Consider the following 26,569-nt stretch of genomic DNA (forward strand, 5'->3'; position numbering starts at 1 on the left):
CAACAGACGGTGTACCCTTCTGCACTTTAAAGCCAATTTAAAAGTTCGTTGATTGAAAAACTGACAAAAAAAAATCAAAATTTTTTTATTTATACTGCCACACGCTAAAGTAAAGTACAAAGTTTCCTAGGAAGACTGTTCGTATCAGGTCCAAACCCTGAACTTTTCGATTGATTTTAAGGTCTTTGGATCAGTGTTTGCTTTAGCAAAATTATTATTTTTTCAATCAAAATGAAAAAAAAAAGTTGAAAATTTTTTTGAGATTTTTTTTAATTATTCCCCACACGCCATTATAAGAAAAAAGTGATAGATTTTGCCTCTAGAACCGCAGCAATTATGATAAATGGTCTGCTTCAATCAATTTGGAACGGTTTCTGAGAGCGCTTAAATCTCCTCCGCTCTCGCTTTGAAAGCGCAAATAGATTGCGCGTAAATTGTCCCAAAATGGCCATATTAACAATTTATAAACGCTCATAACTTCAAAAAAATTGATCACGTGTGAGATTTTTTTAAAAAAAAATTTGAGCTCAGCAAAACTTCTCAGATGGTATGAAAAGTCTCCGACAAAAAAATCTTATTTGAAAAGTCAAAAATTGACTGAATAAAAAACTACCCATGCATAAAATTTCCGCACTTCCTTCAAAAATCGGATCAAACTTCAGAAAAACGTTTGCATTTCTCAACCAATTTTGATTTCATAAACTTCATATACCCAGCACAAAGCTTATTTTTTTGTAACCAATGAGTTCAAAACTAATTAGTTGTTTCAGGAAAGTAATCGCTGCCGAAGTCGTTGCAGAAGTCCAAATTAGAGAAAATAAAGAAAAAATGCTTGCCATACAGTTTAATTTTTTTCCGAGTTTTTTCTGATTTAAAGAGATTTAATTTTTGTTGCCGCGCCTTTTTAACGTATTTTTTTTTGTAATTGGTTTCGTTTTTCTACTAATTGAAATTATTGTATTCGGATTTTTGATGATTAGCTCTGCTTAAACAAAATTTATAATTTTACCTGATTATGAGCTGTAAGACACAATAAAAGTTTCAGCCTGAGAGATACTAAGTTTTAAAAAAATAAATATTCATTAAAAGCTTCTGGTTTTGAAAAGCTTCAGAAATTGCTACTCATTCATTTTTTAGAAAAATTGTATGACCTATATGTCTGCTGAAGAAACTGCATTTTTACAATCAGAAACTAAAAAATCAATTGCATTCATGCAACTTTTTTGAAACTTTGTCGATAACAAAGTATAGACACATTATTTTTCAAAAGATCAAAAGAACCCGTTTTTATGAAACGAGAATGATCGTTATTTTTTATTAATACAATGATTTACAGCCACAACAGATTTGTCAAAAACAAGCAAAAGCATCAAATCGCATCAAAATGGTAGCGGAAGCGAACTTAGAGGCAGTACTGGGGGGAACAAGCATTAGTTGAGTTGAATTACCGACAGAAACATGAAAAAAGTTATACCCTTTTTTAAAATCGTACATCAAATTTTAAGCTTCAAAACTTCGATTACAAGTGATGAAAACTTATAAGATATATTTTGGCGGGCAAACTTCAAACAAATACAACAAAATGTAAGGACTCCGCAAATGTAAGTGGAACCCGCAAAACTTGTAAGCGGAATCCGCAAAAGTAAGCGGATTCCGCAAACTGTAAGTGGATTCAGGGTTTTGTTTATTACTGAACATGCATATGAACAATTGAAAGCTAGAGCTAGAATTCTTATCAATAGCAATGCTGAATTTAAAGGCAAGGACTTAACCATTGTCAGCGGAATTCACGAACAAATCTCAAAACAATTGTTAACTAAATCGGCGGACGTCACCATTTTGTATTTTGGAAACAGAACACCGATTAAATTCAATATATGGAGTCATTGGGTTGAGAGAGTGTATGAAAACACAACACACAGCATGCAGCATATTTTGGAAGCCTAACGCCGAATAAATTCAATATTTGTAGTCATTGGCTTGAAAGTGTTTGGAAACACAACGCACAGCATATTGCCGAGTTAGGTCAGTAGTTGGGATTGCAAAAATCCCAAATACTGGTCAGTATTTGGGATTTCTTCAATCCCAAATACTGATTATCTAGAAGATTCCGATTCTAGTTATTTGAGATCGAAGTTGAGGTCGAAGTTCATAGGATTTGAGATCTAAGTTGGGTTGACAGGAGTTGAGACAAAACATTTGGTATTTGAACTGGAAGTTGATCAGTAATGTAGTAATTGAGATTGACCAGTAATTAAAATATATAATTTTAAACGCTAGACTAAACATACATATATGTAAACGAAATCTGCAAATAAAATGCGGGCACCATTTACAATTTGCGGATTCCACTTACATTTTGCAGATTCCGCTTACAGTTGCGGAACCCGCAACAGCTCAATTTAACTATACAAATGTCGTATTGTTTGTTTGTGGATTCGACAAACTGATCTGGATTCCGCAAATACGGTTGCGGATTCTGCAAAATCGCCTATTTTTGGAGCGATTTTGAGCGGTACAGTGTTTTAGGTATTTGTTTGTCGAATCCAAAACAGCGAAGAAGAGCAAAGAAAAGTAGCAAAGTTGCGGATTCTGCAACAATTCTGACTTTGGCCTGTCGTGGAATCCGCTTACAATGCACAAAATACACAGTTTGGCCTCGTAATGTTGCCGGGTATAAAATACGTCCAACAACAATATTTATTGCACTAATTCTAGTAAAAAAAAAGAAATTTCTCAGCCAATTTTGTCCTAATGTCACCTCATGTGCACAAAACACAATCAAAGTTTGCTGATCGAACTTTGTGGTAAGACGTAAGACCACTTTTTAGTTTTGCTACTTACTGAAGTAGGAACCAGCCAGCGGAGGAAACCCGGCATTCTTTAAAGACGAAGAACAGTCCACTCAGTCACGAGGATCGGTACTCCTGAATCGAAGTGTTAAACTGATCAGCTTATCGCTCATATTTTTAGCATATTTGAATTTCTTATGATAGAGCGTTTTTGGAACTGGACAAAGTAACTACTTCTAAATCTGGAAAACGTACGCCGACCGAGAGCAACTGCTCGGAGCAATTTTCCATAATTTTTATTATTCGGTTTCAAAAACTTATAACAGATTTAAAAAATCCAGTTTTCAAAACCTTACAGAACTTACAGAACACTATTATAAACCTATTAGCTTATAATTGATGAAAAATTAGCTTTCAACATCTGCATTTAGTTTTATAACGGCTCTAATTTTTTCGCGAGCTAAGTAAAAAGTTCTTCGTGCTTAAACTTTTTTGCAAGTTCACGCCGTTGGGATAAATTAGTGCAGATGATGAAATTATGATAACATTATAGTATACATCATCTCCTCATATTAGATTAAGAGTTTTTTTCTGAAATGAAATATTTTGACAATTTTTCGATTTCTGGAGCTTTTTGACGAAAGTTTTGCTTTTTTGGCACGCGTTGAAAAAAGGACTCCCCATCGCCGGCGACTGACCTCTAGGACATCATTAAAGATAAATTGTTACAAATAGCTCAAAAATCTCTTCAAGCGCAGATTTAGGATTTTTTCGAGAGGGGTGGATGCGGAAATTTGAAAAAACAGGCCAAAAATGACCGCAAGCAAAACTTCTAAAGTAAGCCAAAAATGTTTTTAGGCATTTTTTTTGAAAGTTGACCAAAAAACTTGCGTTTTTTACGCGCTCCGCGCTCGAAAGTAGTATCTATTGCCGCGGCTTCAGAAAAACTGAGGGCCATCAGCCAAAAATAAACGTCGTTATTCACGAATGTCGAATCCCTGGGGAGACCGAAGCTCACCTCCCCTAAATTCGCTACTTTATCTCTTTGCAACAAAATATATTCCAAATGGTTAACAGTTTGATAGGCCCAAATTCGTCAGAATACCATGATAAGCACTGTAAAGGAACTCAAGCCTGGAATTCGCGTGAGAGTTTCTGAAAAATCTACAATTATGTTAGAAACGGGAAGCAGCAACTTTTAGTTTTGTTAGAAAATTAAAGTATTTTCAAACTTTAATAAGTTTCATTATCGCCCGTTTATCGATTTAAACTGTATTTTAGACAACTTGGTCTAATTTTTTTTGAGTTTTAGCAAACAAATCATATTTAGCATAAAAATCTTTAGCACGTTTTCAAGGTTTTAGCAAGATTCATATTGCGTGCGTTCCATGAGTTTATTGCAATAACTTTAAGACTGGTGTCAGAAAAGATGTTTTTTCTTTTTGGAATTCCAATTTTGATTTGCATGCGAGAGAGCGAATTGAATTTACGATGCGGCCGCACACCTAATTTGCACTTTTTTCTCGCCCCGTCCCATAAATCATAAGCAGTTGTTCCCTCTGGGCGGCCATAAAGCCACAGCTATCTACAACATTACAACACCCCTTCCCCCCTCATATCATAACTTTTATTCACGCACCCTCATCTGAATACAAGCAGGCGAGTTATCGTGACGATTTAATACACACTGTATGGAACGAAAAATTAAATATTGATCATACAAAAACTGTTTTTTTAGCTATTTAAGTTGTATAAAAAGGATACTTAAATGTCAGTTTTTCAATAACACAAAATGCTCGATGGGGAAAGTTGAAAAATATTTGCTTTTTCTACATTTTTGTTCTCAAGGATTTTGACACCAAGATATTATATACTTTCTTCACGCTTTTTTTTGAAAAAGATGCTAAAATTGTAAATAAATTTTTTAAAGTTGCTCTCACGCAAGTTAAACTTTTTAATTTCAGTTAAAAATTTGACGCTAAGTTGAGAGGGACATCTATTTCTGGCTAGTATTTTCGGTAAGGAACATGAAAATAACACGTTCCCTAATTTCATTTCATAGCACACTAAATAAACATTTGGTTGTAATAATTAATCGTCCTTGGGAGCTGGTCAATAAAAATAGCTTAAAATAACTAAATCCAACTTTGATAAATAATTTTCCGACATAATTCCCCTTTTGAACTTGACGATGAGAAATATATCATCCACACCCAAATGTAATTCCCTCTAATTCATGAAAATGATTTCGATTGAAATGCACTACTTAAAAAATTAATCAGTATTTAGTTTTTCAAAGAGTTGTAAAATGAATTATATCCGTCGTAAAAATTCGTAATTTTTCACAGATAAAAGGGAATATTTTTTGAAATTCTCCTTAATGTGTTTTTGCTTCTCCGCTTGCTTCAAAGTCACGACTTTGCAATTGACAAATTCTGATTAATGGATCCCAACCCAGAATAATGCAGTGGACACTACCTACCCCCAAAGGATGAGCTAGTTTGATTAATTGCAACATTAATAGCCCCACGCAATCGTCTCCCACCGTTGCAAAGGTACATGAATGTGCTTGATTTTTCAATGTAGTCAACACAATCATTTTAGCAGTAGAATCAGAAATTGAGTAGTACATTTTACTGGATTAGAAACATTGAATTGTTTCTATCACAACTTATAAAATTATCAAAGCACAAATTACGAGATATATGAATAAAAGTTATGGCAGAAATCAGCCAAAAATTTTATGAAATAGCTGCATTTACGTTACGTGCACAGGAGAAGTTCAAAAAAGCATTTTTTTACCCCATTTTAACGTAGGCCATTAGACCTGTATTAACTAAAACATGGAAATAGTACTGTACTCTATTAGCTATATAGTTCTTCAAAAAAAAAACAGTTTTTCGTCCGATACTATTATACCGCTCAGATAACAGCTTGACTTACAATGAAAATGCAGATTATGCCAAAAGAATACGACAACTTTTCCGTATATAGAGTCAAACACAAAACTGCTCGCATCATGTCGAAGCCCTGAATGTTCCGACTGCCGTTTAAAGTTGATGATTTGAAATGTGTTTTTTCAAAAATTTGCATGCGGCGCAGAAAAATTGGCCAAAACAGCGTCTTTTTAGTGCATCCGTCACCCCCCCCCCCCCCTCGAGAAATTCCTAGATCCGCCCTGGGTGTTGTTGTAAGAACAAATAAAAATAAACAAAAAATTCAAAAGATTTGATCATTTTCATCACCCCCACATGCTATGTAAAGTACAAAATGATACAATATTTTGAGTCAGGCAACACATTAATTAGAGTAAGTTGGGAAGATTTAGTTCTCCGCCTACGCTTCAATAGCAAAAAAATATATCGCGCGTTGATTATTCGAATTTTCAAACCCCCATATCGTTACAAAAAAGGTCGCAGGTGAAATATCTTTTTAAATTGGTTCTCAAAGCACCAAAAAGTTTCAAATGATCAAAATTCCCGCCAAAAATGATTGATAAAAGTCAAAGTTTGCATGGAGCACCTAAAAAAATCCACCTCGAGCTTATTTGACAGTCGTAAGAGGAAAGGCAAAATCGGGCAACGGTTTTGGTCAAAATGACAGAAAAAATCAAATTTTTATTTTAAAGATAGCGCCACCAAACTTCAAAGAATAATATTAGTGGAGCTCAGCTAAATTTTCAATAAAAAGCCTGCTCGCGTGTTTTACTCGCTCGAAACTAGAACAAAACTAAAAAATTTTAAGTCGCTTTTTCTCTGTACTGGGACAAATTTTTAAAAATTTTTTCAATAGCGTTCAAATCACGGCTAAAAGGCTTGGAATTGATATATCACTCCATCCGATACAATAAGCCTTCTCGCTTACCTTTTTTGCTCGAAATTAGATCAAAAATCAAAATTTTCAGACTGGTTTTTCTCGACACTAGAAAAAAAAATTCCAAAATTTTTACAGTTCCTCGAATTGCGATTGAAAGGGCTTCAATATTATATATCGCTCGACTCATTCCAATGATTTTTTTTGGTACCTAATTTTCTGTGGAAAACAAAAAAAGAAAAAACTAAAACACCCGAATATAAAATTCTTCCCCATTTTCAGTGGTCGGATTAATAAAAAAAATTTTCAGCTAAAACTGCGATACAATTTTCTTCTTAAAAAAAGTTATCCACCGAATGCCATAGTCACTGACTACCCAAAAGCCCTAGCATTTGGTACTGTTTATGAACTTCATTTTTGCTGAATAATAAATGAAATTTGTATCATCCCACTTGTGTCGCTTAGGTACACTTAACTTGAACGGGCAGCTAATAAGTTACTCGACATTTTTTCTCGCTGTAAGACAGTCTTTCAAATAGTTGTACTAAAAAAAGTATTGCGCATTAGTTGTAAATTGTTTCGGTATCACTACATCATATGCATTTAAGTTTGAAAAAATTCAAAGCAAGCGTTTAAAAATTAAGAATAAAGAAACAAAAACGAGTGCATCCGGCCCTCGTACAAATAATACAGAAGATTTCACGCACAGAAATTATTATAGTCTTACCAAAAACAAATAATTCTTTATGTTACTTTTTAAAATCTGTGTTTTTTTATTTAGTGTATCAAATTCTCGAATCAAGATTGAAAAAGTTTTTTTTATAAACTATCGATCTGATGTTCTATGGTTCCTTGATTCAAAATTTTCTTCTACCTGCTTTTTTTGCCTGACTAAACTGATTTCCCGTGGTCTCCAAAAACACCAAGACGACCTCATTTTGACATAATTGTATGCTGCCTGGCCTCTGCCTAAATCCACCTTTTACTATTGGTTGACAAAAGCTTCGAATTGAATTTTCATCTCCCCACGAGTATTAAAAGCTATAGGGAAAACCATGATGAGGACTGTCAAATCCAGAAATTGCTTGAGAGATGAAATTTGAATTGTTTTTAAACTTTCAAGAAGCTAAGCAAAAACAATTCTGCAATTTGATTGAGAAAAAAAAATACACAGAGGCGAAGTGAAGCTTCGCACCACTTGCTATGCAATAAAAACATAAAATAAAAGTCGAAAAAAAAACGAAATTTAAAAAAATGGGTTTAAATTTTCGTATGTCTCGATAGAAGTTCATTCTAGGCAAACATGTCAAATTTAAATTTAAATAAGCTACGGAACAAAACTTACGAAGAGGAACAAAGCCGACAAACGCTTTGAGCATCCATAAGTTGAGCCAGAAAAAAATTTTTTTCCACTTTTTTTATCGGGAAAAAAGTCTAGTTCCTGATTACAAAGCACATGCTTTCGCAAGTGTAGAAAATGATTTGATAAAACAGCGGATTTGATTTTTTGTTGTTGCGGATTTGGAGATCAAAATAATGATAAAGAAAAAATGTTTGCCAAGTTATTTTGACGACTCATTTTAACATTGCTTGATAATTCCTGCATTTGAAATGTTGGCCTCCAAGATTCGCAAGATATGATTTTTGCTCAAATTGCCAAAAAATTACAGTTCTATTTCAACTTGAGTGAAAATATTTAGGAAAGTTTAGATGTGGTTCAGTAAGAAGGCGGGCCAAACTGTGAACCAAGTTGAATTTTACTCGTTACAAGATCTTTTAACCCTTTCTTGTTTGAAGCCCTAGCTTCTCAATTACGAGTAGATATGGTTTTGATTAGTACCCGGGTGGCTGCGTCATCTTTTTATAACACAATAAATTGGGTGGGGATGAAAAGGCAATTTGTTAGGATACGACAAATAATTATTTATTGCCCCCAATTTCACGGCCTAAGTGGGTCTCCCCTAGCGCCAATATTTATAGCACTTATCAACTTCAGCCTTTCTCTTGTTCTTACAAACATATACAACTCACACCTCCCTACTTTTTGCAGAAGACAAACCCGGTTTCAGAAAATTCAGTTCTTATTTGACATCTATTTTTGCCAAAAAAATTATTAACAAATCTGGCATGCCAATCGTTGAACTATTGGCAACTTCCAACAAATCAGATCAAAAACTGTAGTTCAAAAAATTGTGTAGACATGAACATTTTTTTCCTGAAATTGAACTTTGTTTCTCAGCGAGAAAGTTTTAAAAAATAACGTACTTTCTGTAATTTTTATGGATTGAAAAAATATTTATATTTTTTTACCAAACAACGAGCACACGAACTATGGCGCATTTTCATCCGCCGCAGAACATAAAAATTGAGCAGAAGAGCTTGTAATTTCTCCATCAACACTCGCCGAATTATGATTACTACTCAAAGATATATTAAATCTTTTTTTTTCCATAATAATCGGAGACGGATAGAAGATGCTATAGTACTCCGGTTTATTTTGAACACCTTTCTTATTGATGGAATATATGCTACAGGGAAAATCAATAAAGGAGACAGCTTTTATTGCGCTGTGATTGGCTGCTAAATTAGCCAATGAAATTCGATTTGCTTTTTGCCCCTGTCAAACAGAGGGTTCAATTTCATTCAAAAATACATTCATAGTTTGAAGCACTTGAAATTGTTCTCCATCCAAAAGTGGGTCACCTATTCCTCTTAATGGGAGAAATTAATGTTGAGAAACACATTAAACTGTCACTTGTGAAAGCTCAATTTGACATCAGCGAAACATTGTCTCGCTAAATTTAACCAAAACTGGTGAAATAGATATTACCAATCTTGAAACAACAAAAACATTTAAAAGACAGAGAAACTTCATAACCTGAAAAATTTAAACGTATTCTTAGCAATTTTCTGATGATTTAATTTTACGAATGACAGATTTATATTTCGCAATAAAATCGCCAAAAAGTTAGATTTCCGTCAATAATTACTCAAAAATGTACAAAAACAATCCATCGCCAACTGCCTGCTCACCCAGTCCGAACTCAACCCAATCACAATTAGTTTTCAGCAACCAAAACCATCTCCAAAATGCAACCAGTAATCATCAATCTTTGGGCGGAAATTTCTGCTCCCAAAGCAATCAAAACGGACCAGCAGCTGTTGATTATAATCTTCACGTGACTTCATTAACAGTTAACTACCCCGCGATAGCACCCCCACCACCACCACCACCCACCGGATCAACTTCCGTCGTCCCGGAAGCGCATCAGCACCACGGGAACGCGTCATCGAACCCACTGGCCGCGGCATATCAGAGCACTCCTTACTACTCGCCCGCCAGCGCAGTGGCGGCGGAATTAGGGCAACACTCACTTTTACCCTCAGCTGCAGCTACCCTGTCTTCATACAACCCTTATTACCCCTCAATGGCCGCGACCCAAATGTACCAGTCATCCGGCGCTCTTCAATCCAACCCAGCTTTACAACAGATTACGAACTCAGCCAGCGCTGGATCAAACCCGATGAACTGGCACTTCGGTTTTCTGCCCACTTCGCTTGATGCCAGATCAATGGGCGCTAATATTTCACACCACGCAAGTTCGGGTCTTTGAAACACTCCCAGATCAACGAAGCACCCCACCATTTTGGACACCAGTTCAAGTTCCAGGGTTCGAATCCCGGTATGGACAGCAATGGGTTGATGATGATTGCGTCAGGAAGAGAGGTTAATGGATCCGAATTAGATGGGGGAGATCACATGAATACTTGCCACGGTCAGATTTCGCCCTCGCATAACCAGAACGGATCGAAAGTGTTTGTGTGGATGAGCAAAAGACCACGTAAGTTACCTATAATCAAGTAAACAGCAACCCAACTGCTAGTATTAAAAAACAGACAAAGAATGAACTTTTCGGAAAGATTAAAGACAAATATCAAATTTAGTATCAATATCTCGATGAAATTTTTTTGATCAACTTAGAACTAAAATTGTTGTAAATGAATTTAATTGAAAAAACTTAGACCATTTGGAAATCATGCGTTGTAATCAGTAGCGGATTTAGAGGAAGGGTGGGGGCGGATGCCCACATCTTCAAAGACTCGTGCCCTTAGTCGAAACAGGGTCTTTTTGAAGCTTTGGGAGTGCCCGGAAAATTAATTTGGTGCTGGAACTAAAAACAGGTCGACAAAATCTTGAGAAAAAGCTAGATCCGCCCCTGCTTGAAATCATGCCATCAATAAGAGATGCGTCGAAATCTTTTTTTTTTCAGTAATATTACTTAATCGATTTTTCAATTAATTACTCTTTGGGTAAACCAAAAATTTCGGAATCTTAACTAATAACAAGCCAAGTAAAAATTTTTCCAAGAGTGATCAGGACACTTTTCTGCTCACCTTAAGGCGCAGAGTTAAATTTTCTGTAGCAATTTCTAAGGCAATAAAACTTCATTTAATATGCACAATTGAACTTGAAAATTACATGTTTTCAATTGAACTTGAAAATTCTTGAGAGATGAAATTTGAATTCTTTTTCAACTTTCAAGAAGCTAAGCAAAAACAATTCTGCAATTCGATTGAGAAAAAAAAATACACAGAGGCGAAGTGAAGCTTCGCACCACTTGCTTTGCAATAAAAACATAATATAAAAGTCGAAAAAAAAACGAAATTTAAAAAAATGGGTTTAAATTTTCGTATGTCTCGATAGAAGTTCATTCTAGGCAAACATGTCAAATTTAAATTTAAATAAGCTACGGAGCAAAACTTACGAAGAGGAACAAAGCCGACAAACGCTTTGAGCATCCATAAGTTGAGCCAGAAAAAAAATTTTTTCCACTTTTTTTATCGGGAAAAAAGTCTAGTTCCTGATTACAAAGCACATGCTTTCGCAAGTGTAGAAAATGATTTGATAAAACAGCGGATTTGATTTTTTGTTGTTGCGGATTTGGAGATCAAAATAATGATAAAGAAAAAATGTTTGCCAAGTTATTTTGACGACTCATTTTAACATTGCTTGATAATTCCTGCATTTGAAATGTTGGCCTCCAAGATTCGCTAGATATGATTTTTGCTCAAATTGCCAAAAAATTACAGTTCTATTTCAACTTGAGTGAAAATATTTAGGAAAGTTTAGATGTGGTTCAGTAAGAAGGCGGGCCAAACTGAAAACCAAGTTGAATTTTACTCTTTACAAGATCTTTTAACCCTTTCTTGTTTGAAGCCCTAGCTTCTCAATTACCAGTAGATGTGGTTTTGATTAGTACCCGGGTGGCTGCGTCATCTTTTTATAACACAATAAATTGGGTGGGGATGAAAAGGCAATTTGTTAGGATACGACAAATAATTATTTATTGCCCCCAATTTCACGGCCTAAGTGGGTCTCCCCTAGCGCCAATATTTATAGCACTTATCAACTTCAGCCTTTCTCTTGTTCTTACAAATATATACAACTCACACCTCCCTACTTTTTGCAGAAGACAAACCCGGTTTCAGAAAATTCAGTTCTTATTTGACATCTATTTTTGCCAAAAAAATTATTAACAAATCTGGCATGCCAATCGTTGAACTATTGGCAACTTCCAACAAATCAGATCAAAAACTGTAGTTCAAAAAATTGTGCAGACATGAACATTTTTTCCCTGAAATTGAACTTTGTTTCTCAGCGAGAAAGTTTTAAAAAATAATGTACTTTCTGTAATTTTTATGGATTGAAAAAAATATATATTTTTTTACCAAGCAACGAGCACACGAACTATGGCGCATTTTCATCCGCCGCAGAACATAAAAAATGAGCAGAGGAGCTTGTAATTTCTCCATCAACACTCGCCGAATTATGATTACTAGTCAAAGTTATAAAAATCTTTTGTTTCCATAATAATCGGAGACGGATAGAAGATGCTATAGTACTCCGGTTTATTTTGAACACCTTTCTTATTGATGGGATATATGCTGCAAGGAAAATCAATAAATGAGGCAGCTTTTATTGCGCTGTGATTGGCTGCTAGATTAGCCAATGAAATTCGATTTGCTTTTTGCCCCCTGTCGAACAGAGGGTTCAATTTCATTCAAAAATACATACATAGTTTGAAGCACTTGAAATTGTTCTCTATCCAAAACTGGGTCACCTATTCCTCTTAATGGGAGAAATTAATGTTGAGAAACACATTAAACTGTCACTTGTGAAAGCTCAATTTGACATCAGCGAAACATTGTCTCGCTAAATTTAACCAAAACTGGTGAAATAGATATTACCAATCTTGAAACAACAAAAACATTTAAAAGACAGAGAAACTTCATAACCTGAAAAATTTAAACGTATTTTTAGCAATTTTCTGATGATTTAATTTTACGAATGACAGATTTATATTTCGCAATAAAATCACCAAAAAGTTAGATTTCCGTCAGTAATTACTCAAAAATGTACGAAAACAATCCATCGCCAACTGCCTGCTCACCCAGTCCGAACTCAACCCAATCACAATTAGTTTTCAGCAACCAAAACCATCTCCAAAATGCAACCAGTAATCATCAATCTTTGGGCGGAAATTTCTACTCCCAAAGCAATCAAAACGGACCAGCAGCTGTTGATTATAATCTTCACGTGACTTCATTAACGGTTAACTACCCCGCGATAGCACCCCCACCACCACCACCCACCGGATCAACTTCCGTCGTCCCGGAAGCGCATCAGCACCACGGGAACGCGCCATCGAACCCACTGGCCGCGGCATATCAGAGCACTCCTTACTACTCGCCCGCCAGCGCAGTGGCGGCGGAATTAGGGCAACACTATCCACACTCACTTTTACCCGCAGCTGCAGCTACCCTGTCTTCATACAACCCTTATTACCCCTCAATGGCCGCGACCCAAATGTACCAGTCATCCGGCGCTCTTCAATCCAACCCAGCTTTACAACAGATTACAAACTCAGCCACCGCTGGATCAAACCCGATGAACTGGCACTTCGGTTTTCTGCCCACTTCGCTTGATGCCAGATCAATGGGCGCAAATATTTCACACCACGCAAGTTCGGGATCTTTGAAACACTCCCAGATCAACGAAGCACCCCACAATTTTGGACACCAGTTCAAGTTCCAGGGTTCGAATCCCGGTCTGGACAGCAATGGGTTGATGATGATTGCGTCAGGAGGAGAGGGTAATGGATCCGAATTAGATGGGGGAGATCACATGAATACTTGCCACGGTCAGATTTCGCCCTCGCATAACCAGAACGGATCGAAAGTGTTTGCGTGGATGAGCAAAAGACCACGTAAGTTACCTATAATCAAGTAAACAGCAACCCAACTGCTAGTATTAAAAAACAGACAAAGAATGAACTTTTCGGAAAGATTAAAGACAAATATCAAAATTAGTATCAATATCTCGATGAAATTTTTTTGATCAACTAAGAACTAAAATTGTTGTAAATGAATTTAATTGAAAAAACTTAGACCATTTTGAAATCATGCGTTGTAATCAGTAGCGGATTTAGAGGAAGGGTGAGGGCGGACGTCCACATCTTCAAAGACTCGTGCCCTTAGTCGAAACAGGGTCTTTTTGAAGCTTTGGGAGTGCCCGGAAAATTAATTTGGTGCTGGAACTAAAAACAGGTCGACAAAATCTTGAGAAAAAGCTAGATCCGCCCCTGCTTGAAATCATGCCATCAATAAGAGATGCGTCGAAATCTTTTTTTTTTTTCAGTAATAATACTTAATCGATTTTTCAATTAATTACTCTTTGGGTAACCCAAAAATTTCGGAATCTTAACTAATAACAAGCCAAGTAAAAATTTTTCCAAGAGTGATCAGGACACTTTTCTGCTCACCTTAAGGCGCAGAGTTAAATTTTCTGTAGCAATTTCTAAGGCAATAAAACTTCATTTAATATGCACAATTGAACTTGAAAATTACATAAATTTTCACTGCAGCATTATTGTACTTAAAATTTTTGTAAAAATGTACTAGAAAAATTTCTGATAATTTTCAAGTCAAACCGCAATATATATATATAAAGTTTAAATGCTCCTAATATATTGCTATATATATAGTGCTCTCCCTATATTTTGCTAATATATCCTAAAGCACTACAAATTTTGCTCTCCCTCAGGTTTAGCCCCTGTTTTGGCCAAATTTTCTGCGCCTCCGGCGAAATTTTGGAAAATTTTGACCAAAAATCGCGTTTATTCGGGGCGCGCTCCCCCTCAAAATTAGTTGGCGACCAAAGCGCCTTTAGAAAAATTTTAGGGTCCGTTCCCAAAAATGGGGGACCCTTTATATATATATATTTATATTCATTTGGCGGCCAATTAATTTGTTTTTATTCGACAGAGTTTAAGTGAACAAAAATGAAGTTCAAAGTCAAATTATTCCGGCAAGTTCAAAGCAATCAAGTCTGCTTTGATTGGGGTTGGGTGAAGAGAGTACAGATGAGAGAGAGAACAGATGACTTAACTTGTTGGTGTGGATAATCCGTCTCCCTCTTTCACTTTGAAAGGACCCCGTTTATTGCTCAATGTGGGGATAATTACAAGAGGAATGTACAATATAGATACAGCATATAACAATATTATTGCAAAACAGATACCGCGATCATTGTCTGAGATTTTATTTACATTTTTAGTCAAGATTAGAATCAATTTTTTGTAGGCGCAATTTTGTTTTCTACGTCAATCTCTTATAAAAAATTATCAGTTTTTTTTTAAACTTTTTGGTTGAAGTTTACACAAAAATGCGCTGCAACTTGATAGTGGAAATAGGATATTGATCCATATCTAACTTTTTTGGCGAGTAAAAATTACATTTCGGCGATTTAAAGTTACACGACTTATACAGACAAATAGCCAAGTTTACTGTGCCCTTTAGACGTGTTCGAGAAGAGCTCACTGCTTTTTGAGGGTTAATTGATTAATTTAAAACTATTGAATAATTTAAGGATGAGACCAGCTATATTTTTTCTAATTTAAACAAAATCAATACCTATGTATTGAAATCAATGCGTTAAATTTAGTATTTATGTTTTTTACAGACGAAACGATGCGAGAAAACAGCACAGAAGGTCAATTTTCACCAAATGCTCCCCTAAAATATGCTTAAATACTTTACGTAACTTGAACCTTTCCAATTTTTTTATACGCTTTGATGATTTTGTTCCAACTGCGCAGTTATTTACGTTTAACTTTGACCTGGATATTCACTATTTTGAAAAGTTAAGAAAAGAGTTTTTTTTCGAAATTTGCATCAGTGAAAAAGTGCAATCAAACGCACTGAGCGCTGTGTTTTTTCATCTATAAAAGTGTATAATTTGCTTTGGTCGTACAAATTCAATTTTGTTTCTATACAAAATGCAATTTCATTGTACGTTGCTCTTAGGGACCGATCAAGTATTTTGAAGTGGGGAGTAAATTTCAAAAAATCTCGTCTTCTTGTTTTTATGTTGACTGAATTATTTTCTGAGTTCTCTTAAAACTTTAAAAGCGCCCTTTTTTGTGATATCTTCTTCTAAATGAATCCCTGCATTGAAATTTTTTGTGAATGAACTTCATTGAGACGCAATTTATTTGAAAAATAAAACAGTTGAGAGGCTTCTAAAAGAAAAGTTGTTTATTTTGATTTTTTCAAGGTTGTCCTGTTTTCTTTAAACATGATAATTAGTATTGTATTTATAACTGCTTTTAGGTAAATGAAATCCTTTTTTTAAATTTTAAGGTCTTGATTTTTATGGCGAGGGCTTAAAGGATGCATCATTGAATTACATGCTTAATTTTTTTTCAATGATTTTTTGGTGAGGCATTGTGTAATAATAATAACAAGACTGCTCGTATCAGGGCGAAGCCCTGAATGTTCCGATTGCCTTTTAAGGTTTATGGAGCAGCAGTAAAAACATTAAAAAAATAAAATGAAATTAAAAAAAAAGAAATTTTTTTCTAAAATTTGAAATTTTTTATGAAAATCATCTCCCCACACGCCATATAAAGTACAAAAAGAGAGATTTCCTTGTAACAAATCAATTATGGCAAATAAGCTTCGTTCAACCAATTTGGAACGATTTATAAGACGGATTAAATCTCCGGTTACGCGTTAATAGCGCGAATTATATCGCGCGATAATTGTCCCAAATTGGTCAAAATGGCCATCTTTAAACCCTCATAACTTTACGAAAAATGATCACAGGTGAAATATCTTTTCAAATTTAAGCTCAGGACAACAATACCTTTTGAGTGATATAAAAAAATTCCGTCAAAAATGGCTAGTTAAAAAGTCGAAATTTGTCTGAAGAAAAAAAAAACCCACCCCGAGCACAAATATTCCGTTACTTTCGTATCGAAAGTCGGAACAATAATCATAATAAAATTAATAACTTGTTTATATTAATTGCCCAATTTGAAGCACTTCAACTTAATCGTATAACTAATTATTTATCTTAAAAGGACTCAATCTAAGGGATCGCCGTTAGACAAAGGACGTCTGTTTTCAGGTGTAAATTGTTTCCAAGGCAACTTATTTTTGTTCTAGCAGTTTTTTCAAGGCAATCTTTTTTTCTAGCGACAGACTGCAAACGCACGCGCACTGCCTACACGCGGTTCCAGACACTTGAGCTGGAGAAAGAGTTCCACTTCAACCGGTACCTCACTCGCAGACGGAGGATAGAGATCGCCAATCTACTCGCACTGACGGAGCGCCAGATCAAAATATGGTTCCAGAACAGACGGTAAGCCGCAACACAATACTTGCGAATTATTCAAACCCATATCCCAGCCATACATCATAGTAATTGCTTCAATGGACTCATTTGACTGAAGAAATATGCTGGCTCCATTTCACTGGAAAATGTTCTTGCTCTTTATCCCCTTCTATCACCGCACCCTCCCCCCCCCCCCCCCGACCTCAACAGGGTTACGTCTCCGCCTCTCAATCGAAAGGTCGGATGTTCGAGGCCCACCATGATCTGTGCTCGTTGCTTGAGGGTGAAGCAACATTACCCAGCCCAGAAAAATAACCAAAAAAAAAAAAGCATGTAGTTCTTAAAAACAAGGGCACAACAGCGGTTCGCCGTGATGAGCTGTACAGCTCTTGTGTTGGTCCTTTCCCCCGTGGATAAATGGTCTTAAAGAACAGGCCCATATGCTCATTCATAAATATGCTTGTTGTAGATTTCTATGATCGAATATTGAACTGTGTTTGCAATAACTATACAAAAATATAAAAGGAAAAAAATCTAGGCAAAAGGGAAGGTCATATGGCGACCTATTTCTTTTTTGAATGTTTTTGTAAACCACAGATTGATTTTTTGATGGTATTTCGACGACAAATTTTGGGTCCACCAAGCTCGAAATAGTTCCAACCTTTAAATGCGTCTATACTCTAACTTTGAAGTTCAAGCGGCACGCAAAAAAAAACTTTTGTCCAAAGCATTTTTGCAAATATGAAGACGAGTTTTGTTTTAGAATGAAGTGGAAAAAAGACAACAACCTGAAGAGCATGTCTCAAATAGACTCCATCACAACTGCGTGAACAAATCAGAGGCTGTCGAAATGAAACAAAAACAGAAACAGAAAAAAACTTCATTAGAAAGAAGGGCTTTAAATTCGCTCATTCTTCGGCAATTCAAAACCCAATACATGCAGGGTACTCTTAAATCTATAAAACATTGCTCGAGATAGTCGAGTTCCAATAACTTCTTTATTTACTCCGTCAAATCGGAGATAATGTTTTGGAAACTTGGTGTTTAATTTAAAACAGACAGCGCGAGGAAATTTTTTATTAATGTTTGTAAATTTTTAATATATTTTGCTAGAGCATCAAAAAATATGAATTGAAATTCTTTGAAGCAAGTCTCAAAATTTAGGCTAGTAGTTAGAGTTAAAACTAAATAGAAGTCCACTTAATCCGAAATTGTCTGTTAAACGACACTTCGTAGATTCGTCGATAATAGTAAGGTCGCACGGCTGGTCTCTTTTAAGCCTATTTGTTTTGTAGTTAGGGCCAAATTATTGGCAACATCCAATTAATTTTGAAGCACCTTTTCGACCGTTTTAATTTGTTCAAAGTCGCCAATATTGCCAATAATTTGGCAAAAACTATATTTTAAGTTTTTCTTTCTGAGCTCATAAAAGACAACTGAAATGAACATAATAGTGTTTTTCATCCGTGGAATACTAAAAATTAACGTTAAAAAATCAAAAATACCAATTTAAAAAAAGTTTGAAAATTGTTTATTCCCCAAATGGTGCAATCAAACTTTACTCGAGTAGAATTAAGTTTTCACGGCTTGAATTAAGCATAAATAAGATATTTTAGGCCTGTTCGCTCACCTCAATCGCTCGAAATTGGACCAAAAATTTAAATCGAATTTTTCTTGACATTAAGAGAACTTCTGAAAGTCGTTAAAGAATATAAATAACCTCAAATTAAGGGCTTATTTTAGTTTTCAAATTAAGGGCTTATTTTAATCACGACTGAAAGCTTTTTAAAATGATATATCACTGGACACGTTCCGAGTATTTTCTGTGTTAGCTTATTTTGCGTGGAAAAAAAAGAAAAAAAAACAAAACACCCGAAAACAAAGTTCCTCCCCATTTTCAATAGTGAGAACAAATATGAGTATAGAAAACACTGATGACAGTTTGTAATTCCTAATATTTCAATTTCTTCGTTCGAAGAATGAAAGCTAGTCGTTCACGGGAAATCCGTTATGATTAAACATTCATACAAAACTTTGTATTTAACGGGAAAAAAATCACTTGAAAAACAATTATTTTTCCAATATTTTTAAACCAGATAAAACCATACTTTCACAAAAATTTCAATAGAAGTATACGTTTAGCGATTTCTTTGCACATCTGATAGCACATTTTAAAATATAATTAGCAGCTGAGCATACTTCCAGCCAACAACTTTTGGTATTGCATAAAATTACTTTTTCATAAAAAAACTAGAAGCAAAAAAAACAGAAAAATTGGTAGGATGGTTTAATTGAGATTGAATGGATCCGACCTTTGTTTTGAGCTGGAAATATGATTAAGTTTTATGATAAAGTGATCATACCAATGGTCTCGTTTACAGGAGAGCATGTAACCGAACCCACTAGACTCAGCGCGGGGTTTGCATTTATATAGGAAATGGGCGGAAAAGTCAAACTGTCCCGAGAATTTATAACAGGGTATAAAAAATCTAATGAAACTAAAAAAAGAGAGCCCAAATTGGTTGTTGATAGCAGCTCTCAGATAGCATTTGAAACAATCAGCACCGTTGGAAAGGAAGCCGCCAAGTGAGGTGAGTCAGTTGTTGTGAGCAGTCAAGAGATGAAGAGAAAGGTTGTTGGATTAAGCTTTTGAATATTTCGTTTATCGCGTACGCTATAGACGAAATTATTGACCTGCAAAATGCATCCTAGGAAAAAATACTGTCCTGAAATTTCAAATTTCCAAACCTAAGAGAAACAATTTTTTTTCGACAAGAAAGTTTTTTTTAGAAAAAATATGTCACTCAAACTGTCTTTGAAAAACCAGCTTTTGTCTGCTTGGTTTGTAAGCTAATTTGAAATGTTTGCATGCAGGCAGATAGATGTTTGTGATTATTTTTTCACAATAAAAAATCATCGGAACAACTACCTACTGCAAAAAGCTGGTTTTTCAAAGACAGTTTAAGTGAGTTGTTCCGATGATTTTTTATTAATGCGAAAAAATAATCACAAACATCCATCTGCATGCAAACATTTCAAATTAGCTTACACACCAAGCAGACAAAATTTCAGAAACAGAGGCGAAGCGGAGCTTTACATCACTTGAGATACAATACAAACAAAAAAAATTTACGAAGTTGAAAAAAACTTAAAACAATTGAAAAAGACTAGGTGAACCAAAATTTTCTTATATCTCAATAAAATATAACTACGGGCCCAGCTAAGACTGGTTTGGTACTTTTATAACTTGTTTTAATGATGCGGTATAAAATGGGTAATTTCCTTAATGTGAATTTGCTCAAAACCATAGTTGCTTCTCTACTAAAATAAGCAAAAAACAGTGAAAAGTGAGATAATGGAATTTTAGCAAAATGTAACATTTCTCGTACGAAAAATTAACGAATCGCCGCGGCCGTAGGAAATTCACTCGCAATCGGTTCTTTCTACTGAACCCTTCATCTCAGATTTTACTGAGTGGTTTTTAAGAAAAGTCAAAAAGTTTCGTCAATATAATGCCAAAAAACGGCCATCTTACAAGAACTTCAATTTCCCATACCCATATTTTGCTCCAATGAAACTATGTCGTGCCTCTTCACCAGAGAAGATAGATTGCCAAACCAAGGTTTTTCGATTGATCACTTAATCTGAGAATCGGCAGAGCAATTTTCGAGAAAAGTCAAAAAAGTTTCCAAAAAACAGTCAAGGTTTCAAAACGTTGATTTTTTTGAAAAGAGTAACTTTTTTAAAATGAAATTTTGAAGAGCCAAACATAAAATTAAGCTTTAAGCAATTTTTCATTTCAATTAAACCTTTGATATGCGATTTGGCGGGATAGTTATCGTGAAAAATTTCCAAAAAAATGGTCGACAAATCAAAAATTTGAAAGTCTCTAGCTTTATCTGAAAAGTTTTCAACGCAGCTCTTCAAGCAAAGAAGATTCAAGCACAACAAACAAAAATTTGACATTTTCTAGTTGTAGATAAAAATTTTTGAACGCAGCTCCTCAAGCAAAGAAGATTCAAGCAACCTGTTATTTTGATTGAACCCAAAAGCTTGATTGTCAAATGGTTATCTTTATTGTTATTTCGATTGAACTAAGAAGTTCAGATTTGTGAGTATAATGTTTTGAGACACATCAAATAGTTTCAAAAAACGGTAAAAAACTGACTTTTCTGAGAATTAAAGTTTTTTTCAAAAAAGTTACTTGGGGGTAGCCGCGCATGCAGAGGAACTCAAGCAACATCTAAAATCATTTCAAATTAAATATCAAATTTGGGAGGCTAGATCTTGAGAAAAAAGTCGAAAAACTTTATCAACAAAAATGGCATAATTATTTTTTGAATTAAAAGTAAGACATAAATTAAGATAAAAAAAGCCAAAAAACTTGATCTACAAAAATCACATTTGGATGATGTTCAGAAATGACCTAAAGAAACATTGAGAACCTTGGCTGAGCGGAAATTAAGACATAAAATCTAGGGTCGACAAAAAGTTTTCAAAAAACGAGCACCTTCACAAATTGTTCATTTTCAAGGCGATTAGTTTTTTTCATCAAAAATGAGGGCAAAACTAGTTTTGCAGTTTAATTTCATTAATTGATTAAGCAGTTAAACCTCAGATTTGGCAGGTGTTTTTAAGAAAAGGAACAATTTTCCAAAAATAGTCAAAATTCCGACATTTTATAAGGCCAGAACTTTTTTTTCAACAAAAATTAGCGCGTAGCAACTTGTACAAGTGCTATGTCTAAAACAGCGTTCAGAATTGTAATGGTATTTTGCGAGCACAAACAAAATAGTTAAAAAATCGGTCAAAAACTCATTCCAACAGAATGAGTTCGATAGACTAAGACCGTCCAATAAAATAAAGAAGGGTTAAGCAGACTATTTAATCACACAGAAGTAGCTGTTCTATCTACTAGTAACTCTTTTTGAACTTTGGTGAGCAAAATCTCGAGAGAAACCGAGACCTTTGCGAAAAAGCAAAAACTTCCAGAAGAGTCTCGTACATATGTTTTCAGATTTTCTGTTTTTTATCGAGCATAAACTAGCCAGCAATAAACCATAAACAAGAATAACTTAGGATGAAGCAAAAATTACTAAAATATAAAGCAGCCTTGAAGCCACAAAATAATGAGCACTTTTATCTGCGACTTGAGTTTGAAAAAAAAAATGAAACCAGTAAAATGACACTACGCTCCGTTGTGTAAAAACCAATATTTTTAGGACCCATACATACTGAAACAGTCAAAAAAATTTGAAAACTAGCCAATTAACTAGGCATCATAACTTTACTAAGCCGATATAACAACAGCCGAACCCGTTTAATCGAAAAAAAAAGAATAAAATCGGAGTTCGAATTTTTACAACCTATACAACAAATTTCCATTTATTGAAGAAAAGTTTGAATCGAAGCTTGGCTTTGCAACACTTGAGATACAATCAAAACATTGCATTTTACGATAATTAAAAAAAAAAGAAAATCCTGACAAAAATATGATTGACCATTTTTAAGCCGGAAACGAAACTGTAGTCATAATTAAGAGCTATCAAATTTTAGAACTTGAATTTGTTACAGCCCATCCCTCGTGAAACACGAGAAAGCATGAAAAACACTTCTTGAGTTTACGCAATATAATTTGAATAAGCCAACATAAAAAAATTTGACTCCGTTAAACGAAAAAAAGATTAAAATTATTTGAAATCGGTTTGTAAATTTAGTAACTACAAAACTTTCAGTTATAGAAAAAAAATTTTTGAATAAAACAAACAAGCACTGAAATTTAATTATTTGAAAGTGTACATATTACAAATTGCACTTAGGAAAAAGGACACATGGGCCGACAGAAATTAGGACGAAAACCACAAAATCAAAAAATCACCAATTTTCAATAAATGTATTTGAAAAATTAATTACTATTTAAAATGATCTGAGATGTAGTTTCATTTGATTTTGAGCATGTCAGCTTTTACAACAAAAAATATACGTTCAGTTAGTGATATGCGTGCAAAGTAAGAAATACGTGCAGCTAAAATTGTATGAAACGTTTTTAAGGGGGAAAAGTTCTAGTTCCCGATTACAAGACATTTGCTCTCTCCAGTGAAAAAATATGAGAGGGTAGAAAAACGGTCAAAAATCACAGATTTGATTTTACGGAGGGCGATTACAATTTTTTGCAAAAATTTTCTAAGTGGCTCTTATTGCAGGTGAGTTTATCACTACCCGTTATTTCCATTGAACCCAAATTCTCAGATGTGAAATATTCCCCAAGAGACTTTTTGAAAGCTACAGACAGAGGGGTAAAGAGAACAGAGACTGGTGGAGTATTCAGGCGCACAGGGGAGCAGCTGTTCTTCCACTGCTACCTCTTTTTTGAAAAAAGATTGAATCGTTTTTGATCAAACAAATTTTTGTAGAAAAAAATGAAAACTTCCATTACCTGTCAACAAGTAAAACAAAAAACTCAGTCCCATACAATTTAATAACACCTGTTTTTATAAATCAAGAATTCTAGGCAAATATGCAGGTAAGACAATTGAATTTTAAGTTAGCAACGGAACAAAACTGACAACGCGAAATTAAAGCCGAAGATCTTTGAGCAGACACCAGATGAGCCGAAAAAAAAATTAATGCACAAACTTTAAAAACTTCAAGCCCCCCTGAAATTACAAAAAACAAAATTAGCATTTACTATGATACTTACTAACAACACAACTAAATCAGTGATTTTGCAACTAAGCCGACAAAACTTGAGCGAATGAACGAAAGTATGGCAAATCAATTTAACTGGAAAAAAATTTGCAATAGCCTTCATACTGAAAAAAAAACAACTTAAGTCAGGGATTCAAACCCCGTATCTTAGGTGCAAAAGCGACGACCAAGAGCGAGGGAACCTTGAAATTGTTGATTCAATAATGGAGCATTTTGAAAAATTGTTTAAAAAAAGTTGTTTGCTGGAAAAAAATCTACTTCCCGACTTTAAAGCTTTTGCATTTTCAAGTTTAAATCAAAAAGCCAAAAAACAAAAATCAATATTCTCCTGACGCGACGGTTAAGAGAAGAAAAACGAGAAACTGACAACAAACTCGTTTAAAAAATTTACCTCAAAAACTCGACCAGAGAAGAAAAAACTGTACAGAGGCGAAGCTGCGCTTAGAATCACTTGCGATCCAACACAAAAAAGCCGCAAAAACGGGAGAAAACTCCAAAACGTAGAAATACTAGATCTATCAAAATGAATCAGGCTAGTTTTGATGTCATGTCAACAAAGACAATCGAAAGTTAAATTAGCAAGAATAAAAAGACGAATTCACTTTGCAGAAATCCTTTAAGCCGAAACAAAAACAAAAAAAACAAAAAGACTAAGGCTTATAAAAAGCCCCTTCTCCTTCAAAACACACAAACACAGACAGGTTTTTGCTAGTCAAATGAAACAATGCAAAGCAGCTAAGCCGATATAAAACAGTCCGAATTCTTTGTTAAAACGAAGAAAAAAAGCCGGAAAACAATTCAAACTGTTTAAGACTTATGATAAACTTTCAAAACACTCGCAGCCCCAAAACACACACACAAAATCTTTTTTCGCAAGTCAAAAAGAGCAAAATTATGCCATTAAATTGATATAATATAGACTGAAACCAATCAAGTCGAAAAAGTAAAAGAAAAAATTAAAGAGTACAAAAAAATGTTGCCATGAAAACTTGAGTTTTAATTTCTCTTTAAACTTAATCAAATTGTGCAATTTAGAGTTGAGCATTAAAACTAGGTGAGCGGACTGAATATGAGATTACTGAGCCGATAAAAAGGTATAACGAAATCATGAAGGCACAAAAAAAATTTGAAGAAAAAACCAAGAAATTACAAATAGACGAAGTAAATCAAAACCCTAAAAGCATCTAATATGAAAATTACGTGGGAAAAAACAGTTATAAGATGTAGCAACTAAGCCGACAAAACATAAGCAGCCGAATATTAGGCCGACAATTTTTTTGAAACGCTTTAATTTTCGTTTGAAAAAAAACCAAGTCCTGTCAGGTTAACCCCAAAAACCTTTGCGGTCCCAGGCGTATTCCTAACCTCAAGACCATTTCTGCCGAATATACAATGAAATTATCTTGCAAATTACGAACAGTAAGATATGTGGAAACTAAGCCGACAAAATATAAGCAGACAACTGATAGGGCGCTATTTTTTTGATACTAAATAATTTGGGCTTAAAAAACACGAGCTGACCGGATTCCAGCCTAGGCCCTCAACTAATTTTCTTAATCGGTAGTTAAATATGAATTTCAAAAAAATGAGCAAGATGCTACAGAATCGAATTGTGCACAAATAATTCGAAGATTTCGTTACGCTAGTTGTCAACCCAATTTATGGAAATTGATATGGTTAACACTTTTTCTCATAAAAACAAATCATAAAAGAATTGATCAGTAGATGAATTTTCTATTTCGCTGTAAAATCCAATTACTAAATTCCACGTTGAAACCTATATTTAGAACATCAGAAAAACTTTGAACAAAAGATATTTTTCCAAGATTTTTTCTATTTTCCCCTCAGTTGTGAAGTTTATTGATTTTCTAGTTGCTTTACGTGCAATTACGGCTTAAATAGGACATGCAGATTTAATCCTTCTAGAACTTTGTTGGGATGTCTAAGAGGCGTCTTGTGATATAATTTTCTTATCTATTATTAACGTAATTTCAGCGTGATTCTTGAGTAATTAAATAAAAACCAAAATGACTCGTTTTTTGGGTAAATCTTAAAGAAATTTGAGAAAAACGATTTTGAAATTTCAAGTTTTGGTCGTTTCGTCCGGATAATTTAAAGCGCTAGTTTTCAAAAATCAAAATCAAAGGTCGGGCAGTGGAAAAGCTGTTTTCTGTTCCGCTGGGAAATCTGAAAATTAAAACCCACTTTCGCACCTAATTAGCGAACTTGTTTTTTCGCGCCATTTGCGCTTTCTTATTTGTAGAGCGTAATTTATAGTGCCTTCCTTTTAGCAAATGAATTTGAATTGAACACAAAGAAATCAAAGTCAAACTGCCAAAAAAAATTTGGCCTGATCCAATTTTAAATAAGTGTAGTACCTGATTGCAAAACCCGTGTTTATCGCAAGGATGAAGACTTTCCTGTAAAAATATTAAATCATCGCGCCCTATTTAAGTGTCAACTCTAAGTTCATGAAATTTCATTAAAATGGCCCTGTTGCAGAGAAGTAGTTTCCGCCCGGAGTCAAAGCACAGGTCTGTGTTCCCGATCATAATTTGATGCGCGAATTCTGCGAAAA

The 26,569-nt window shown here is 34.6% G+C and overlaps 3 protein-coding genes and 1 pseudogene across 7 annotated transcripts in view; 2 read left to right on the top strand and 2 right to left on the bottom strand.

Moving 5' to 3' along the window:
• LOC134840587 (succinate--CoA ligase [GDP-forming] subunit beta, mitochondrial-like) overlaps positions 1 to 26,569 on the bottom strand; it is a 485,398-nt gene that overhangs the window by 394,320 nt on the left and 64,509 nt on the right. The window lies entirely within an intron of this gene.
• Positions 1 to 26,569, bottom strand: part of LOC134840588 (uncharacterized) — a 114,398-nt gene that overhangs the window by 82,954 nt on the left and 4,875 nt on the right. The gene's annotated exons all lie outside the window — the stretch shown is intronic.
• On the top strand, positions 9,275 to 10,470 carry LOC134839998 (uncharacterized; annotated as a pseudogene).
• On the top strand, positions 12,675 to 18,397 carry LOC134839451 (homeobox protein Hox-D5-like). The gene is made up of 3 exons (XM_063855000.1): positions 12,675 to 13,873; positions 17,145 to 17,310; positions 18,047 to 18,397. Exons 1-3 carry the CDS (start codon positions 13,021 to 13,023, stop codon positions 18,111 to 18,113), a joined length of 1,086 nt encoding a protein of 361 aa, XP_063711070.1. The 5' UTR covers positions 12,675 to 13,020; the 3' UTR covers positions 18,114 to 18,397.

This window comes from Symsagittifera roscoffensis, chromosome 2 (assembly GCF_963678635.1).
Source record: "Symsagittifera roscoffensis chromosome 2, txSymRosc1.1, whole genome shotgun sequence".
Lineage (NCBI taxonomy): Eukaryota > Metazoa > Xenacoelomorpha > Acoela > Convolutidae > Symsagittifera > Symsagittifera roscoffensis.

Excerpts from the sequence above, each read along its gene's own strand:
- LOC134839451 (XM_063855000.1), top strand. The coding sequence starts at position 13,021 with ATGTACGAAAACAATCCATCGCCAACTGCCTGCTCACCCAGTCCGAAC. Across the intron at positions 13,874-17,144 it reads GTGGATGAGCAAAAGACCAC|CGACAGACTGCAAACGCACG; the intron begins GTAAGTTACCTA and ends CTTTTTTTCTAG. Across the intron at positions 17,311-18,046 it reads ATATGGTTCCAGAACAGACG|AATGAAGTGGAAAAAAGACA; the intron begins GTAAGCCGCAAC and ends GTTTTGTTTTAG.